The sequence below is a fragment of the Amphichorda felina genome (assembly GCF_050947745.1).
Source record: "Amphichorda felina strain 45539 chromosome Unknown scaffold_1, whole genome shotgun sequence".
NCBI lineage: Eukaryota > Fungi > Ascomycota > Sordariomycetes > Hypocreales > Bionectriaceae > Amphichorda > Amphichorda felina.
In genome coordinates this window covers 1734040-1753449 of record NW_028145049.1, presented here as the reverse complement: position 1 = coordinate 1753449, position 19410 = coordinate 1734040, and the positions used below count along the sequence as shown (strand labels likewise).

General features: G+C 55.9%; 5 protein-coding genes across 5 annotated transcripts; 3 read left to right on the top strand and 2 right to left on the bottom strand.

The window, feature by feature from the left end:
- Positions 1–849: 849 nt before the first annotated feature.
- ACO1O0_000556 (wax synthase family protein) lies at positions 850–2558 on the top strand (the record flags this gene model as incomplete). The annotated part of the gene is made up of 2 exons (XM_083190054.1): positions 850–1489; positions 1540–2558. The coding sequence occupies 2 exons, from the start codon at positions 850–852 to the stop codon at positions 2556–2558; spliced, it is 1659 nt and encodes a 552-aa protein (XP_083053913.1).
- A 174-nt stretch (positions 2559–2732) lies between these two features.
- EST2 (uncharacterized protein) lies at positions 2733–6619 on the bottom strand (the record flags this gene model as incomplete). The annotated part of the gene is made up of 8 exons (XM_083190053.1): positions 2733–2841; positions 2897–3005; positions 3066–3233; positions 3413–4268; positions 4320–4781; positions 5735–5790; positions 5840–6140; positions 6194–6619. The coding sequence occupies 8 exons, from the start codon at positions 6617–6619 to the stop codon at positions 2733–2735; spliced, it is 2487 nt and encodes an 828-aa protein (XP_083053912.1).
- Positions 6620–10867: 4248 nt separating this feature from the next.
- ACO1O0_000554 (uncharacterized protein) lies at positions 10868–14504 on the top strand (the record flags this gene model as incomplete). The annotated part of the gene is made up of 2 exons (XM_083190052.1): positions 10868–14317; positions 14388–14504. 2 exons carry the CDS (start codon positions 10868–10870, stop codon positions 14502–14504), a joined length of 3567 nt encoding a protein of 1188 aa, XP_083053911.1.
- A 1229-nt stretch (positions 14505–15733) lies between these two features.
- On the top strand, positions 15734–17860 carry ACO1O0_000553 (major facilitator superfamily domain-containing protein; the record flags this gene model as incomplete). Its single annotated transcript, XM_083190051.1, has 4 exons — positions 15734–15943; positions 16070–16439; positions 16660–17341; positions 17410–17860. The coding sequence occupies 4 exons, from the start codon at positions 15734–15736 to the stop codon at positions 17858–17860; spliced, it is 1713 nt and encodes a 570-aa protein (XP_083053910.1).
- A 405-nt stretch (positions 17861–18265) lies between these two features.
- PKR1 (ER protein Pkr1-domain-containing protein) lies at positions 18266–18766 on the bottom strand (the record flags this gene model as incomplete). Its single annotated transcript, XM_083190050.1, has 1 exon — positions 18266–18766. The coding sequence occupies one exon, from the start codon at positions 18764–18766 to the stop codon at positions 18266–18268; it is 501 nt and encodes a 166-aa protein (XP_083053909.1).
- Between the last annotated feature and the right edge of the window lie 644 nt (positions 18767–19410).

Below are 19410 nucleotides of genomic sequence, written 5' to 3'. Positions count from 1 at the left end.
CTCTTCTTCTCAATCGAATGTGGGGTAGTAGTTAACCCGCTCCCCTCCCAAGGGAGAAAGTGAGTAGTGCAGCTGGCCGTCGAGAAGCAACACATAACTGACAACGAGGTGATAGCTCGGGTGCAAATCCCGGCGTTCGAAACGCGATGTTTCTTCTTTTTTTTTCGTTTTATTTTCGCTATACTCATGCCTGATCCTTGCTGCTTGTTCTCTGGCCATTTCATAGCCTTCGTCATGTGAGAGGGAGCGCGCCTAGAATAGATGATGAGATGCGATGGCCATGTGATGCCACTCACAATGCCGAATGATTAACCGAATTTAATACTGGCAGTGGCTAACGGCAGCTGATTACGACAAAGCATTAATCAACCAGCTGGGCCGTCTAGACCTGGTCCATGGGTAAAGCGCCTCTTAACCCATTATTATCTCGTATAGATAGCTCTGGTGAGGACATGTAATGTTGCGTTCTGCCCAAATGGGACTGCCAGTGTGTGAGTGGACGATCAGCCTTGGGCTCTTGGTACCTTACAGTGTGGTACCTTACCCTGCCGATCGTAGTAGATCACCAGGACCCTGGAAATCCGGCGACTGCCACCGGAAAATAAAAACCCAGTTGTCGCTGGGAGCTTGTGCATCACGACGCCTTGGATCTTTGACGTCACGCGACTCCATCCGTCCTCCAGACAATACTGTTAACATAATCACCAATTCCACAGCCATAACAGTCAGCAGCACCTCTCACGCACTGAGACTGCCAGGTACCACAAAGTCACCACTCTTAACCCTGAGAAGGAACAGCAAAAGAAAACATGGTCAAGACGGGCTGCTCCCCTCTACTGCCTGCTCGCCATGGCAGACGCTAGCGACACCAACCCCAGCATCACCATCACAGCCATGGACCGCCTCGCCGATTCTGTCCGAGAAGAGTACCGCGCCATCTTTGCCCTCGCTGTCGCCGAGGGACGTGCGCGCCCGCTCGTCCTACCCATCAGCCTCCTGGGACCCTTCATCGCCCCGACCCTGTGGCTCGCCATCCCCCACTCGCGCGGTCGGTGGATGGGCCTTGCGCAGTGGCTCGTCGTAGTATTCGTCTTGGCCTTCAACCTGGACCTCATGTGGCGCACCTCGAGTGCCAATATTGCCTTCGCGTATGCCGTGGGGCTCATGGCGTTCTGGGGCATCATCTCGACGCTCAATATCTTGGTGTGGACAACGCCCCAGGTAGATGCCGCGAGGATATTCAGGAGGGTGAAGGGCGCAGATCCTAAGGCTATCGCCAATGGCCATATCCAGGAAGACGAGAAAATTCATAAGAACGGACCCCGGCAGCCAGAGCAGGACCAGTCTCCTAAACAATCGTCACAGGCCAAGGGCGGCGATGTCATGGAGACTAGACATGAGTACATCTGGCAGCCATTTCCCGAGGGTGCTCCCTTCGCAGAGCGGTTTAACTGGGCGCTTGATATGACTACCAACTTCCGCTTTATCGGTATGAAGGCTGTTGCTGTAAATGATGATCCTGCATGCTAACACTCCCAGGCTGGAACTGGTCCATCTCGGCCATCCCCCGTCCCAAGATTCCCTCAACTACCCACATCCCCTATGGTACTCCCGTCGACATGGCCTCCATCCCCATCGTCACCAAAGCCGGCTACCGTCGCCGTCTCACCCAGTCTGACCTCATTTGGAGCCGCCTCTGCACCATCACCTTGATGTACCTCACCCTAGACTTCCTCGCCGTCTTCATGACCAAGGACCCCTACTTTGTCCTCGGACCCGACCACCACCTCCTCGAGCTATTACCCCTGCCCTCCTATCTCCGCCAACTCCCGCCCTGGGCCCTGCGCGCCTACCGCCAGGCCTTCTCCCTTGCTGGGGTGCTCGCCGCCATATCAGCCGTCTTCAACCTCAACGACCTCGCCCAGTACTTTCTCGCTGCACACATCTTCCCTGAGCGCGGCGAACTATACCAACACACATCCACATTTGGTTCCCCCATGCAGGTCCTGGACCGGGGCCTCGCCGGATGGTGGGGCGGCTGCTGGCACCAGTCGTTCCGGGTGCAATTCGCCGCTCCGGCCCGGTGGCTCGTCCGGCGCGGGTACCTGACGAGGGGCTCGGCTCTGTCCCTGGTCGCCACCCTTCTCGTGTCGTTTGGCCAGTCGGGACTCCTCCACGCGTCGGGCAGCCAAACAGCGGTCCCCCGCACCAAGGCCTGGCGATCCCCCGTCTTCTTCCTCTTGCAGGTCGTCGGCATCCTCCTCCAGTACAGGGTCGCGGCCACAGTGAAGAAGATACTCCCAGACACCAGGGTGCCTCGGGGCCTCTCGCGGACAGCAAATGTTGTCTTTGCACTGGCGTGGCTGTACATGACGGCTGATTTCTTCATCGACGACATGGCCTCCGCGGGTATCTGGCTCCTCGAGCCTGTGCCCTTCTCCTTCTTCCGGGCATTGGGATATGGGTATCCGAGGGATCGGTGGTGGCGCTGGGACCGGAATTATTTTCCTAGATGGTACTGGGGCGAGCATTGGTGGCAGAGCGGTATAGCGTTATAGATGGGCATACATAGAGGACGATTTGCAGATACATAGAGCAGGCTTGTCGTCTTCCCGTATCTCATGTCTGTATGCAGCACAGTGTTGATAGGACTGGCTAGAAAGGATTTAGATATTGAATGAATGCAACGGGGCACAATCTGCCTACTAATATACTTCATTAACAAGCAGAGGTCACTTCTGACACTCAAGCCTTGCCGTTTCCTTGCCCAGCCAGGCGATGACTTCGCCATACCCAGACTGTTTCCGTCCGAGCACCTCCTTAAATGCTTCGCAGGCATTTCTATACCGGTCAGCCATGAAACGTTTGAAGCGATGAGTGGGGGACTTTGACTTACAGGCTCACTCGCGCCTTGCGCAAATCACACGAGTACTCCTCGTAACGCATCTTCCTCGACTTGCTCGTCAACAGCATGAATGCGACATCAATGACTTTGATGATCGTCCCTGGAAAGTTTCAGCAACCGGATCAGGTCAAACAGCGACTTGGCCAGTGGTGGAGCGTACGGATCACCAAGCTGCTTCTGGGCCTCTTGGACAGGGGCATGCAGCGGATGTAAGCCCACATCTTGGTGGCAGTCTCGGCGAAGGCGCCGCGGAGCGTGGCGAGCACAGTCCGCGTGGAGTTGTGTTCTGTGTCGAAAAACATGAGATGGGACTGGATCTTGAAGGCACCTGGGAATAGGTTAGTCGCACAAGTCGCATCTGCGGTTTTTCTTTTTAGAGTGATTCACCTAGAACCTTTCTCTCAAAATTCTGACCCGGTGACCGCCCAAAATCGACAGTGAGGGAGTTTGATACATCTGTACTCGGTCAGCTAACCAGGTCCTCAGAAACTGTGATATGATACGTACGGATATTCTTGCTCTTTTCGCGATCCTTGCTAATTTCCAGCGTGCGACAGTCAATCAACGTCCCGCAGTATGGAAATGCCTCCTCTTTGGCAACTCTGTTGACCTTCCCCTCGGGTATCTCCATGTCAAAGTTCACCAGCGTCTTTTTGGGACTGACGTGGACGCCGTACTCGGGTAGGCCCCGGTGCATAGTTTCGACGAACCGCACTGCTTTGCTCTTGTCAAGAGTGACCAGCAGGAAATCGTCGATGAGTCTCAGGAGTAGGCAGTCGGGCCCATTCAGGAAGCCCAGCTGATGAATCTCCAAGTCCGCATAGAAGTAATTGCACAAGAAGGACGATAGAACCGAGCCCTGGGGAATGCCGGTTTTCTGGCGATAGTATTTCTTGCCAACCTTGACGAGGTTCTGGGTAACGTGCTGGGCCAGGAGATTGAGAAGACTACCAGCGCTATGCGTCTTCCGCGCCGCGCTATTAATAAAGACCGTGTTCTTCTTTTTGTCGCCCAGCCCGCTCTTTAGGTGATCCGGAAACATGTTTGATTCGTCATGTCCAAAGGCAGTGGCGTGCCATTTCCGGACCGGCTTGGTCGCAGGCTTGTTGGCCGCGGCAATCGAGCGCTCTCCTGGCTTCACTTCAGCATGTCTTGTGATTGTATACCGAGATTGACCTGGGACGGAAGCCATCAGCCTCACGACAGCGTCTTGGGGGATGGTGTCGAACGCGGCATGCACGTCCAATTTGGCAAGATACAGCTGCGAGTGATCTGGCCCCAGTTCCGCTTTGAAACTTTTGAGCTTTGTGTAGATGTCGTTGACAGAGAACATTGTCGATCCTAGCTTCGAAGGGTCAAGTGTCTGCACATGTCAGCAATGTGAACAGCGCTTCAGGATCGCTATGTTGCTTACCTTCTCCAGCTTCAGGACCGTGTGCACTGGGCTCAGAACCGCATTGATGCTCGGCCCCAGGACTTTCGTGCTGCCCTTTGTCCAGGTTCGCCTTCGAAGATTCATGATAGGCCGCAACTGCTGGCCCTTGGGTAGTAGCCGTACATGGCTAAATCCAAAATTCCTCGATTGAAGGATGCCGCTTGCATCGGCGAACTTGACCTCTTCGAACATGGTGTCTTTTAGGGCGGCCATGGCAGGCTCAGCAACTCGCTTCCAGACATCGTGACGAAAGTAGAATATTTGGTACCGGTGTGTGTTGGACTCGGTGACGTAAAAGTTGCTCCTTATCAAAGGTAGTAACAGAGAGTCAAACACATAGTAGAGGAACTCGTGAAATATCTCGCAACGCTTGTCCAGGTCCGTCTGGCTTGTCCTCTGGCCATGCAGATGGGGTGGCTGTAGCCAGGGAATATCAACAATCTAGATGATCATTAGTGATCAATTCATGGGCAGATCTTTGTAGAGTAATCACTTTGAAGCCCTGGGCAATTTCGTGCAACGACATTGTCTCAAATCGTCTCAACTTTACAAAGTGATCCAGCTTTCGGAGCACCAGCTTCTTGTTGTGCACCATCGTGTCACCCTCCCCCCAGAAAGGGCCCGGTATGATTTTTGACAGGGCAGCTTGGCAGAATGCCGAGACATGAGCCTTTGGACAAGCGAGTTCTACAACAGAATCAAAGTGAAGTTGACGTTGCGACTGCGTCTTGCGGGAAGTACCCCTCACATGAGAGCGACTGTGGCGCTGGGTGGCTCTTACAGGAGCAGTGAGGCTTCCTGTAGCTAAGCCTGCTGATTCTTGATGTACCGGAGTGCTTGATCCTCGACGAGGATCTAAGGAACAAGGGCAATAGTGCCTGAGAAGTTCGATGTATGAGCAACGCCCGTGCCGGACCTGGAGTCGCTGGACCAGGTGTTTCGTGGCTCCTCTCAGGCGCTTTGGGATCTTTGGGAGATGGGCATCTTGTGATTGCTTCTGGGATTCGATCTCTCGAAGGGTATAATCCTGAAACTTTTGAGCAGTCTGCGTCCGGTCGACTTCAGATGTAAAGACATTGTGAAGCTTGAATTGACGTGGGAATATATACATCATGACCATGATGGTATTCTTGTCATTCTTCTGTTTCGTTTCTTTAACTTGATCGTTGGGTCCCTCGCCTTGAGGCTGATCCGCGATTTGTATATAGGGACACCGGTTAAGAACATCTGCACCATGTCAGCCACACTGTGATGGGTCTAGGCCAGAGAGATGTCATACGGATATGTTTGAGCCCTGCTTGAACAAGCCCTCGGGCGTTCAGACTTGGCTTCGCGTAGAATATCCTACTCCTGACAAGGGTGATATCGGACGGCTTGCGGCAAGTGCTGCTTACATTCTGCTGGCGACCAGATATGCTCCTAGATAGGTCGACCTCAGATAGCGGGGGTCCTACATGAAAATCAGCACCTGGGTTACAACAATGTCCCCAAGCACGTACCGCTAAGCTGGTAGTAGTTTCTAAAGCCTACCTGCACTGCTACAAATACGGAGCAGTCGAGGAGCAGGTCAATCATGACCCTCTCGCCGGACTGGCCGAGGAGAGCGAGCACTTGTGGCCAAGGTGTTTCCTTCAACATCTTAACATGGCAGTTGGGAAAGCGGCAGAAAATGCCTGGGATGGATGTGGCACCCTGTTCGCCGTCTGCGGCGCCTTTGCGGAACCCATCACATAATAGGTGCTTGGGCCAGGGGCCAGCCTTCTCTCGGGAGAAAAGCAACCAAATTACAAAGTCAATGATCTTTCCAGCGTTAGTTTTTCGAGCTATGTGATGCTGCGGGGAGCACAGCATACCTCAGACTGGGAGAAAAGGGGGCCCTTGGGGCTACCCGAGAGCGTCACGTAAGACTCGTCTCCTTTCTGGGAGAACGAGAGCCATTGTTTCCATCTCGTTTCCTTGATTTCATCTTGCCCGGCATCCTCTTGTTTCGAGGCGCAGACAAGCGTGGTATCAAGCAGATGGGCGAGGCGAGTCTCGAGCTCTCGACGGTCGCTCTGCCCAATAGCGGCAATCTTCTTCCTACGCAATCTTGAGGATCCAGGGAGCTTCGCGAGGAGATATTGGCGGAGCGTTTGGACACGGGGATAACACTGTTCTAGGAGATCTCGTCTAACCGGCGTATCATGGATTGGTGGGGTGCTGGACTTTTTGGCGGCGGGTTCAGCTTGCAGGTTTGCAACGTCCCGAATGGCACGCTTTCGCCTGATTCCCTGCTCCATGCTACATTACGTCTAATCGAAACCTTGACGGCGATTTGGGTTAGGGTTTTCGACGCGGTCGGTGGCTGGAATGGTGCGACGCGTCGCTACACGATGTGGTGGGTTTGGAGATAAATGGTGCTGTACAAAAAAGGCGGCGCTGAGATGGCGAGGTGGCCTTCTGTGGCTTGGGTGGCTTGCTGTGGCTAAGAACGGCGCCCGTTGGGCAGGGGCCCCCACCAGGCACCCATTGTGGACCTGGGAGTGAAGTTTGACGAAGGGCATTCGTCATGGAAGCTGCGCTGGATAAGTTTAGCAGTAGTACGTAGTACTCCGTACTACGTACGGATACGTAACTACCTTACATATAAAATCGAACATGCTAACAATCATGCCGCCCATACATATCCCCAGAACGGCGCCCGCGAGAGAGCCGAGGAATCAGAATCCCACCCGACAACAGCTACGGCCGACAGAATAGAGCCACCAGTACGGAGTAATAGGATGTCTATCCGTACCGTACCTTCGTGGTTACACACCCTGCCCCTGCATCGTCCCCTGTGGTCCATCTCCGATGCTACGGCAGTTGTCAGTGGTCTTGGATATTAAATTGTCGTTCTCTACCACTCGTGCGAGTACTTGTAGTATAATACCGTATGTATTGCCGGACAGGCAATATTAGTCCTGTGTCCTGACCCCAGGCTACCTACTCAAGGCTCTAGCTAGTGTTATTAATAAGCTGGTGAAGGGACTTTCAGAATCCAAGCTCGTTTGGTGATGTGGCGGGCTGACATATCCCCGCTGACCCCATAGAACCATGCATTAAGACCGTTGAATCTCGAAGGCTTGAACCAGAACTACCAGCTTTGCGACGTGTCAATGCATATCCAAGCTAGCCTCAACCCTAGGAGATGCAAACACACGACAGCAAACGACGCGTGCCCCCAAGGGACTAGCATCATGCGGTCAACAGTTCCCATCGTAACTGAGCTGGTCATGGTCTCAGCAGCAGGTCGTTTTTAAACCCGTCGTCTTCAGCATGCTGTGCGCCGTCCCCATGCAGCTTGTCCTGTACATGAGCCTCCCATGCTGCTGTTGAACCATGGGCCATGGTCAGGGTATAAAATGGCCATGCAAGGGGCAAACTCGAGGCAAAAAAAAAACCTGTCGGCTTCCGGGTTAAAGACAGGACAGCATCGAAGCTGATGTTGGCTTCGGCTTTTGAGGTGATTAGGGGCGGACGATTGATTCCATTGGATCTCAGGCCCAGGTTGCAACGTTGACTCAACCAATGGTTGGATTGATTCGTGTAGACAACAGGGCCATCATTTCCCTGTCCTTTCCCTCTGCCTAGGATAGACATCCATGCTTTTCCATCCCGCCCCGAGAGGGGTTGTCCAAAAGCGTACCGAGATTTCGACGGCGCATCAAGAATTTATCGAGATGCTCAAACAAGTGTTGCACCGTTGATTGTTCCAAGGTCGCTAGTGCTGTAAGGTACGGAGTCCGTAGCGCATTAAAACAAGGTTGAGTAATACAGGGCAGCTGAACAGTTTCACCGTCCCTCCAGCGGCTTCAAGCCGAGGCGACAGCGGGAGCCACCCTAGCGGCCCTGTACTAGAAGCACTCCCGTCCCCTCCACCGTACGGAGTACCTGTAGCCCACAGGCGGCAGCTGCAAGACATAAAAAGTCCCACAGCAGTCGATCTTAGAGCTAGAGTCAAGGCCGTGGAAATTCCAATTCTGCAGGCACTCAATGCGGATCGTGGTAAAATCAAGATCAACATTGTTTTCAATATACTAAACAAGTCCCAGAATCATCTCTTGAGCACCTTCATCGTGATGAAGCGCGCACCATTTCAGTCCTCCGTGTTCCCTTTTATTTTGTCGCGCACTAGCTACCGGAGCTGTGCTGCCCCTGTGTGGCCTGTGCCTGGCGCAGGTCAGTGGCATGGGGGGGGACCTCAGTGATCAGGCCCAGTCTTCCAATCAACAGCCCCTTCCAGACGCTACCCGTCCCCATCCAACGCATCCCATCGGGTTCCCCCATCTCGTCCCATCCACTCAACCAGTCACTCCCGCCCAACGCATCGATGCTCGCGCCCGCCCTGCCGTCTGGCCAGTCGCTTCGCCCGACGAGCCTGACCGACCCCATGCTCTGAGTCTGATCCTGAGGCGGGTCTGTCCACCATGGACAACGACGTGGACGCTGCCGAACTACGAGGCCAAGGCCCAGCTGTCGAGCCTCACCTTGGACATCAGCATTTCCACCGCCACCACACCCACCACCAGCCCTACGAACACGATCCTCAACTTCCTGGCCGAAGCGACCATCTGCCCGTGCAATCCCCCGACCTCGACGACGACGCCGCCACGACCAGCCCCCATCACCATGCCTTCAACGCCGTGAGCCCCGACGACTTCTACAAGAGCTATCGAGCCCTACAGTACGATTCCATGCCCGATAGCCTGCCCATGGCTTCCCCTTCCGTCTCCCGCCCCTCCTTACGCTCCAACGGCGATGGGACCACTCCCAAACATCCCGTTGTGTCAGCGAATCGCACCCTCCCACGTCCGACCAACGTTCGTGCCGCCTCGAATCCTGTCGATGCAAGACTCAGCCCAGCCGCGTCTAAAAACGCCCCTTCGAGTAAACCCAGCGTCAAGGACCTCAAGAAGCGGTTCGATCAGAGTTCCAGTCCCTCATCTATTCCACGCGTCCCCTCACAACCAGGTTCGGCGGCCCGAGCGGGGAGGGACTTTTCGAGCCCTTCATCAAAATCCAGAGAAGGGACACCGTCATATTCCACCCTGCGGAGTGGTGCTTCTGACATCGGAAACACTTCCAAGCTCTCGCGTTCGCAGAGACCCAAGTTCGTCGCCGAAGACCAGGTGTCGAACAATGCACAGTCGTTCGCCAGTCGCGTGGGGAAGCCTCGAAGCTCGCTCGGCGCAAACGCAAAAGCTTCCCGTTCAATGACACAACTCACTCCCGACGCCTCCCCGCAGCCACCGCCCACATCGTCCCCGACAACACTCCCCTCACAAGGCTTGCTTTTTGGTGAAATCCTGCCGGAACAGTCCGACGACACCTCTGCGCTAGGATTTGGCATCGATAGCCTCCGTCCGCGTGGCCTTTCCGAATCCGAACCCCACAGTTCTTGGAACCACCGACGAAGCTTATCTGATCCGGACGTTGAGCCATCTTCCCCGAGCACGTGGTATCGGAATGTGAATACGCAGGACAGCAATTCTCATCCCCAGTCGCCTGTTGCCGCCCGGGGGCATACTCGGTCCCATAGCGATGTCGCGACACAGAATCCATCACCACCCATCACCCGCAAAGGAGCTACTCGGAACCCCCCAACTAGTTATAACCAAGCCTCCGCGTCCTCCAGGCTTCCTCTGTCGGTGAGGAATCTTAGCAGCACGACCGGTTCCTCTAGTCCGGAATCCACACGGTCGAACTCCCCGTCAACCTTGAAACAACCTCGCGTGAATGGGAGAGCATCAAGGGCGACCACACCAACACACACCAGACCACCGACCAGAAAAACAAGAACGTCTACGGAGGCGGCACGTGGACGCAAGGGGCGTCCAGAGGCGTTGCCGACACCAAACAGCAACACCCGACTCCAAGCTTACATCGCCACACCACCTCCGAAACTGTCACCGCCACTTAGAAGCTCCCGGCCACGTCAACCCGTGTCCATGGCCACAACAGCAAGCTCTCGTATGAGGGCTGCCGAAAAGCCCAAACTCAACCCTACAGTCTTGTCAAGGGCCCCCTCAAGGACACCCGATCCCGAAATCCGGCGCCGGAAAATATCCGTAGGGCCAATAGACTTCGAGCAGCGGCGCGAACATATTAGGCTCGCGTACACCAAGTCTGTAAGGGAAAGCCAGGCCCTTGAAGCTCGGAAAAAGGCAGCGGAACGGCGGCGACAAGAATTGGAAGCGGCCACAAAGGCCAAGGCCGGTGCAAGGGCCGCCTCCATCACCTCTTCTACTCCTCCACCCGAGCAAGTCTCTGGGGATCCAGGTTCTCCCATGCCCAGCCCCACAGTGCAACATGACCCCGAGTACCAATTGCCCTTGGATGCGTTTGCGGTGCCTAGCAGCCCAACCGAGCCCTCCGTGGAATCCCAGCCCACGATTTCTCCCGAAATACCGACCACATCTGAGCTCCCAGTGCAGTTACAGATAACTTCGAGTCCTGATTCACCAACATTGGGTGTTCCCGGTAGCTTTCCACCTTTCACTCCTCCTATGAACAGCGACGAGCCACCTCTCTCAGCAGTCTCAGTGGCGACAGAAACCACAGAGTTTGACAACGAGACCCAGACACATTCTCCCATGCTACCGCCTGAGTCCCCGCAGGAGATCCAGATTCCCATCACGATTGCGGAACCGCCGAGCCCCCGTGTGCCAACACCAGACTATGAACGAGCAGAACATCACGAAATTGCGGAGCAGGAGCCAGGGCCCTCAAACAACCCCCCAGTCATCCAGGATGACGTACAGAGCTGCCGTGACTCCATATCTACCGATTGTGATGGCTATTCCGTCATGCCAGGCGCATTTGGAGATGACTACGATACCGAAAGCCCCTTTACGGTCCAGACACCATTCGAGGCAACGGCCAACGCATTACCGCATCCGAATGACGATATTCTTAGGGCCGATCAGAATGAGACTGTTGCGTTTCCAAGAATAGAGATGCAATATGAGTCTGACTGCCAGTCCGACTTGGATGACAGTCAAGAGCCGATGAACGATGCACACTACACTAATGATGATGCGACCACAGACGCCTGCACAGAGGATACGGACGAACAGGGGAGGACTGAGGAGTGTCACTCTGAGTCTCAGTTTGATGATGAGCTATCTGCTTACCGGGCCTCCTCGTGCGCTTCTTCGGATGAAGGTGATGGGGGTCATGTGGAGTATCCGACTTACGATTACCAGGCGATGGAGTCGAACGAACTGCTACTGGCACCTCCATCACGGCCTGACCGAATCAGTCAGCACTCTCAATGGACGGACTTGACTGTGGACAGCCCTAATCCCTCGGATCTCACAAAAACGCCAGACATGGACGAACAAGAATCACCCACATTCGGACATGTGACTATTTTCCAATCGAGTGTCCTCCCTCGAAATAGCGACACCATCCCCCGGGAGCCAGAGCAAGAGTCTCCCCGTGTGCGACCGTCGTACAGCTCAACAAGAACTTCAGAGCACGCGGAGCGCCCATGCCTCCCAGATGTAGATTCCGGGAAGGAGTTTACGATTCCCTACCTGGGCCAGAGCTCCTCATACGTCCCATCGCCAGATCATGAACCACCACCAATTCCGACCCCTGCCTCAGGCTCTATCTTAGACTCGAGGAGGACATCGAGTGGGTTCTATGACCCGTCCCAATACGGGAGCATTGTTATGGAATCGGCTAGAGGGAGCGAGGATTTCATGTCACAGATGGAGACGCCCCAAACTATCGGCACGAGCTCGCTCGGCACCTCGGAACAGTATTTTGGTGGCCCCTCAATAGGGGGAAGCGACGCAAAAGTCCTCCCCCCGGATGGCCAGGAGCTCACAGACAAGGAGCGCCGCCGGCTTGCCCAGCGTCGAAATGTCCTCAAAGAACTGCTTGACACAGAGGCTGTCTTTGTGCGAGATATGAACATTGTGGAAGAGATCTACAAGGGCACGGCGGAGGCTTGTCCGAAGCTGGACTCAAAGACGATCAAACAGATCTTTCGCAACACGGATGAGATCATTGCGTTCCACACTTCTTTTCTCGCCCAAGTCAAGGAGGCGGTGTCCGGCGTCTATACACCCAAAACCGGCAGAGAAGATGGCACTGAAAAGTCGAGCAAGACGGAAATCAGCGATGCCAAAGACCGTGAGGTCTCATTGGGCCCCGTCTTCAAGGTCAATATCGAGAGCATGAAGATTGCACACGAGGGCTTCCTCCGAAGCAGCGACCAAGCCGCCAAGGGACTGATTCAGATCCAGCAAGACCCGACTGTGAAGGTGTGGCTGAATGAGTGCAACGAGGTTGCCAAGGAACTCACTGCCGCGTGGGACCTGGACTCACTCCTCATCAAGCCGATGCAGCGGATCACCAAATATCCCAACCTCATCATCACCCTGCTGCAGCACACACCGCAAGACCACCCCGACCGCGAGGCTCTCATGTCGGCCAAGGAAACCATTGAGACAGCCATCATCGACATCAACAAGACCAAGAAGAACTTTGAGCTTGTGGGCCAAATCGTTGGGAGGAAGCGCAAGGAATCTGACGGCAAGGGCGGTTTTGCTCGAGCGTTCGGAAAGCGCGTCGACAAACTGCAAGCCACGGGCAACCGGCCGCCCGAGGACGCGGAATACGCCAAGTTTGAGGAGAGATTCGGCGATGACTACCTCCGCCTGCAAGTTGTACTCCGCGATGTAGAGTTCTACACACGCCAGGTGTCTTCGTACGTGCGAGAGTTCCTGCAGTACCTATCGTCGATTGAGCTGGTCATGAGGCTTCAGCCTGGCAACTATCCCGAAATCGAGAGCAAATGGGTTCAGTTCAACATTTCCATCCGGGACCTCGAGAAGATTGCTTTGGAGGAGCACCTGGCACAGGTTCGGAAGCAGGTCATTGAGCCGTTTGAGCTGGTGATCAGATCCTATGGGAACCCGTCGTTGGCCATGAAGAAGCGACAAAAGCGCCGACTAGACTACGAACGAATGGAACAGCTAAAGCGTGTGGGGAAGAACGGCGACTCGAGGCTCCAGGAGAATGTGGAGCAATACGAGGCTCTCAACGACACGCTAAAGAAGGAGTTGCCGAAGCTCTCGGCGTTGACGGAGAAGGTCGGGAATATTTGCCTGGGGAACTTTGTCGCGATCCAGACAAAGTGGTTCGGCATCTGGAAGGACAAGATGAAGACGGTCTTGGTAGACTACCCAGACTTGCCGGACCTGGACGAGGTTGTGTCGACTTTCCAGCATGACTTCCCCTACGTGGACGAGCAAATGGCAGCCATCGGAATTGTCAGCCTTGCGTCTCGTGGACGCCCGTCCATTGCAAGCAACGACGATGCGCTTTCCAAGAAGACGCGATCTCCACGGCCTTCGGACGTCGATACCCTGCGCAGCAGAGGACTGTCGACCAATGGCGACGGGGCCCCATCGTTGCCGACACCCGACTTCTTGAGACGCAACAGCGGGTCGCTGTCAATGTCTCCGACTGGGTCCAAGCCCAGCATCTCCAGCCCCCATCAGTACTACTACAGGGACTACTACGCGGGCATAGGGCCACAAGCCAATAACTCGTCTTCAGGCATGACGCCGGAGATAGGGGGTAGCTCGAGGTCCTTGGCCGCGTCGACGAGGCCAAGCACGGGCAGGAGCTTTGACTCTGGGGGGATGCCACGGCAGAGCACAGACTCGACCTCGCAGTATCGTCGCGACTCGAGTACGACGTACAACTCCAACATGGCCACCCAAGAGGGCCGCCGGTTCTCGGGCTTATTCCACTCGGCACTTCCGCTGCCAGACGGCCCCGAGGAGAGCCGCCGCTCTTCAAGAGCCTCCTCTCGCGAGCGTGGTCCCGCCAACGACGGCTACAATGTGCTCTGGCTAGCAGCATCTCTATTCGAGTTCAACATTGAGACCACAAAGCACGAGGCAGGGTATCCTTACCTGATTTACCAGGCCGGCGAGGTGAGTAACACCCTTCTTGGGCCCATTTGTAGATGGAGCATAACTGACCGTTGTTTTTTTTTAAATGCAGATCTTTGATGTGATTGCCGAGAAGGGCGAGCTGTGGCTGGCCAAGAACCAAGATGACCCCAACGAGCAGGTTGGGTGGATCTGGTCCAAGCATTTTGCGAAGCTGGCAGATTCATAGACGCACATACAGCAGCGACGATTACAATTACTCCACGGCATCGGCGCATAGGACAAGCGAGTACAAGCGAGCACAAGCGGGCACATTCCGATTTCACTCCGATTTCATTCCGATGGAGATGCAGCACACGACATCCGCATCAACGAAGCAAAACAGACATGTACAGAGTCCCAAGACGGGGGAACGGGCGTTTTCTGTTTTCCACCAGCCTTACCCTGTATTTTCTTTTTGTCAGGATTCCCGTTGGTGGACAAGACGTCTACTTTGTCGGCACAACACTGCACTCCTGGTCTGTAAGAGGGAGGCCAGGAAGACCAAAGGCGAGCAGTAAGAGGGAGATGATGGATCGGTGGCTGGTGGACGGAGCGTCTACATTTTGGCGTTGGACGAAATATCCGGTGTTTGGCTTTGGAAGGCGGTTGCGCCTTTGCGCCTCGAGAGGGGATGCTTCCTTCTTCTTCTACTATTACTTCTTCTTCTTCTTTTTTTTTTCCTTTTTTTTCATGTGCATTCCTGTGGAGGCAACATGGTGCATACAACGGAAGGGCCAGGTGGCTAGAGATACCAACAGATATTGTAGAAACAACAAGAACATGTCCGACGATTTTCAGACAATGACCAGCAGAGAAGATTACCTAGTACGGCAGAAGTACAGAACACGGGGCTCCGAAAGCGGCAACTTGACGCTTGTGATAAAGAAGGTTGAGGCGAAGTCAACTGTGACGACAAGGCGAGTGGCGGAACGCCTCGCATTTCCCCGGATGCAACTTTGACTCTACCAGAACCGACACCATTGTCACCACAACGGCCTGGGCACCTGTCATACCGTCTGTGCCGTCAGACGTATTCATGGGAGCACATGGGTCTCCCGTATCATCTTCCATACTATCTTCCATCATCGACTGATCTGTGGGCTACAGACGCCGAAAAGTGCCCAGCGCACCATGGCTACTGCCGACAGTGTGGAGAGACCTGAATCCAGGGGATCCCAGGCGCCCCACGACCCCCAAAATGACCCCCAAATGGGCCCCCAAGATCCCCATCCTCCTCCAGAAAGCCCACCACTGTCGAGTCCACCGCGGCCCCCAGCTTCCCCAGATCCTCCTCCGTCAGCTTCGCCTCATCCTCCGTTGCCGTCGCCATCGCCATCACCGCCGATACCGGGGCATAAAAGGGAGGAGGGGGGAGAAGAGGAAGAAGACGACAGCAGCGACGCCAAAGCTACGACAATGGGGGACGCCGATGCCCCCCGGAGAGAACACCACAACTACGACCGCAGTCATGACCACCGCGATCACGACCACAGCCATCGGTCGCGCAGGCACGCTGCCATCAGCCAGGAGCAGATGACGAGCTGGACGGGACAGCCGTCCGTCCGGGGCAGCTCCGAGACCATGCGCATGATCCTGCTGACTTTCAGCGCCATTGGCATTACGTGGGTGCACCCGACAAGATCCTCTCTCTGGTTTTGCGACAAGTAGTAGCTGACGGGTCACCGGCATGGCCAGCTTCACATGGAGCATTGAGATGACCTGTACGTACCGAACCGAACCGAACCGAACCAGCCTGCCCTTTCTCGCACCCCCCGAGATGCCCTCATTGCTAACCACGCCGACGGCGCAGACTGCACCCCATACCTCCTCAACCTCGGCCTCACCAAGAGCAACACGTCGCTGGTGTGGATCGCCGGCCCGCTGTCCGGCCTGATCGTGCAGCCCATCGTGGGCGTCATCGCCGACGAGAGCACCTCGCGCTGGGGGCGGAGGAGGCCCCTCATGGTCATTGGCACCGCCGTCGTGGCCCTCTGCCTGCTCGTCCTGGGCTTCACGCGCGAGATTGTGGGCATCTTCGAGGCCGACGACAACAGGGCCAGGAAGCCGACCATTGTCCTGGCGGTGCTGGCCATCTATGCTGTGGACTTTGCCATCAATGCAGGTATGCCATGGATACACCTCCGTTCACTTGCAGATCTTGCAAGGCTTGCGGGATGGGAAGGACGGGGGACTGACGGATAAACAGTCATGTCGTGCTCTCGGAGCTTGATAGTGGACACACTACCGATCGAGAAGCAACAGCTGGGTGCAGCATGGTGTGAGCACATGGCCCCCTCGTCTCCTCCGCGTCTGTTACGCCCAGTCTAATGTGTACACCAAAGTTAGCAGAATGTCTGCCATCGGCCACATGATAGGGTATGCGGCCGGTGCCACGGACCTGGTCAAAGTCTTTGGCACGTGGCTGGGGGATACACAGTTCAAGCAGCTGAGCATCGTCGCCATGCTCACCATGGTCGGGACGAATGCCATCACATGCTGGGCCGTCACCGAACGAGTCCTCATCTCGAAGCAGGCCGTCCACAAGGGTCGCTTCAAGGTGTTCCGCCAGATCTACTCGACCATTCTCCACCTCCCGCCGCGCATCAGGGCCATCTGCTGGGCCCAGTTCTGGTCTTGGATCGGCTGGTTCCCCTTCCTCTTCTACAGCACCACCTGGGTTGGCGAGACGTACTTCCGATACGACGTGCCCGACGACGCAAAGGATTCCGATGATGTCCTGGGCGAGATGGGCCGTATCGGTAGCATATCCCTAGTCATCTACTCCATCATCACATTTGCGGGAGCCTTCATCCTGCCGCTTTTTGTCGAGTCACCCGAGGACAACAAATTTACGCCTCGTCCCCCTCGGGCCGTCTCTAGCTTCCTCCAGAAATTCAGCAGGTTGAAGCCAAACCTGTTGACGACATGGATTGCGGGCCATCTCATGTTTGCCACTGCCATGGCCATGGCCCCATTTGCGGCGAGCTTCCGCTTCGCGACCGCCTTGGTCTGTCTATGTGGCCTGTACGTCACCGCCTTTCCTGAGACTACCCTGATATGATATTACACAAGCTGACTGTCTTTATCTTCAGGCCGTGGACCATTGCCATGTGGGCGCCTGTATCCTTCCTCGGCGTCGAAGTGAACAGGCTCAGCACCAACGAGGAGGGCTCTCGGTACCGGCGCCTCTCCGACGTCTCCGACACGGAGCTCCCTTCCTTCAGGGGCTCCATCGATGGGCCTCTGCACCTCGAGCACGGCTCCGATAACGGCACTACCGTGTCCACGACGGGCGAGCTCTCGGGCATCTACTTTGGCATCCTCAACATCTTCACGACGCTGCCCCAGTTTGTGGCAACCTTCATCTCCACCATCGTCTTTGGCATCCTGGAGCCGGGCAAGAGCCCCGAGCTGGCCCAGCATGCGCATCCCGACGAGCACGCCGACGCGAGCGGGCCCAATGCCATTGCAGTCTGCCTGTTCATCGGGGCGATGAGTACCTTTTACGCGGCATACGCGACGCGCAAGCTTAAGTACTTGTAGTTATGTTATTGAGGCGTTTTCTTCTTCGCGTGGTGTTCGAGTGTCGGCGTTTAGGCATGGCTCATACTGGGAACCACGGGCACATACATATATCAGGCAGGCATGGCAGAGAGATGCTGGGCTACCAGGGCGTATACGGGTGATTATGGAAGGCCACGAGGCACCGTGTTAAGACAGATATTGTACCGTTATAATGGGATGTACGGACATGGCCATGGGGTGCCTCCTGGCCGTGTAAGACGCCCCTCGACCCCAAGAAATGGAGATTCTGTGCTTCCGCGCTGTGCGACATAAAAAAGACAAGATAATCTAGGGTATCCTTGGACTTCCTTCCTCCGTCCCTGAGCAGCCTCCACCTGTCCCGAAGCCAGCGGCTCCGGCCGTCCATCCACGCGGGCCCTTTCTCTATTTATCCTTCTCCTGCTCGTCCTGTGAGACCTTCTCCCACTCATCCTCTGTGCTGACGCTCGACTGCGTGCCCCAAGGCGAGCGCCTCTCGCCCCTCTTCTTCAGCTCGCCCGTCTGCTCCTGCGCCTCCACCTCGGCCGACGCCGACGCGTCCGCCTTGGCGCCGACCGCTTTCTCCGTCTCGACCTCGGTGTCGCTGCTATCGTCGGCCCTCCGCCCCTGTGCCTTCCGCCTCGCTTCCTCCTCCTCCTCCCTTTGCTCCTCCGCCTCCTTCTGCAGCTGCGCGGCCTTGAGCTCCACGGCGAACCAGTTGACGGACCACCACAGCCCCGCGCACAGGATCGACAGCACGACAAAGTGCACGCTGTAGGTCGCGACGAGGAGCGCGAGGAGGACGGCCTGGAGGGCGGCGAAGGACGCGTTGGCGGCCTTGAGGAGGGGCGCCGTGGGGCCCGGGGTGAAGATGGACTCCCAGAGGTCGACCATGAAGGAAGCCATGATGGTGGTGGTGGTGGTGGTGGTGGTGGTGTGCTTGTGCCTGTTGTGTGACTGTGGGGTGTTGGGGGCGTGAAGGCTTGGGATGCAGTATATGGCTCCGGGGGGAGGAGGGGTCTTTGGGTTTGCGAGTCGGGATGTTCGAGCGGTGTTTTTCTGATGTCGGGTTGCTCTTATACGCGTGCCCAAGCAAGTAACAAGCTACCTTGGCTGCCTGATGCTGGGGACGCGCCAGAAGCTGCGTGTATCTCGGAGCTATCGCGAAAGGGACAGCGTGTCGTTGTGGGCGCTCAGAAATGGGCGGTCCCTTTGGGGAAGAAGGCTGGGCTGGACTCGATACGCGGTTACGACGCGGAAGAGGCCAGAGTGTCGATGGGCTGGAATGCAATGTATCGTCTTTGACCGCGATGACTCTTTCGAGATCCGCGCTTCTTTAGGCACGGGCGGGTACCTCTGTCAAAGGAGGGGCGGATGTGGGGTATGTGGCTGCTGTGGCTGGCTGTTGTGGCTGTTTGCGGCTGCTGTGGCTGCCAGCGTCCGGTTTATGATCTACCCTAGACCAGGCCCGTGAACGGAGCATCTGTCCTCGCCCAAATACCCTAGACCATGCCACTGAGGAAAACAACTTAGTTGATGGCCTCTCTCCC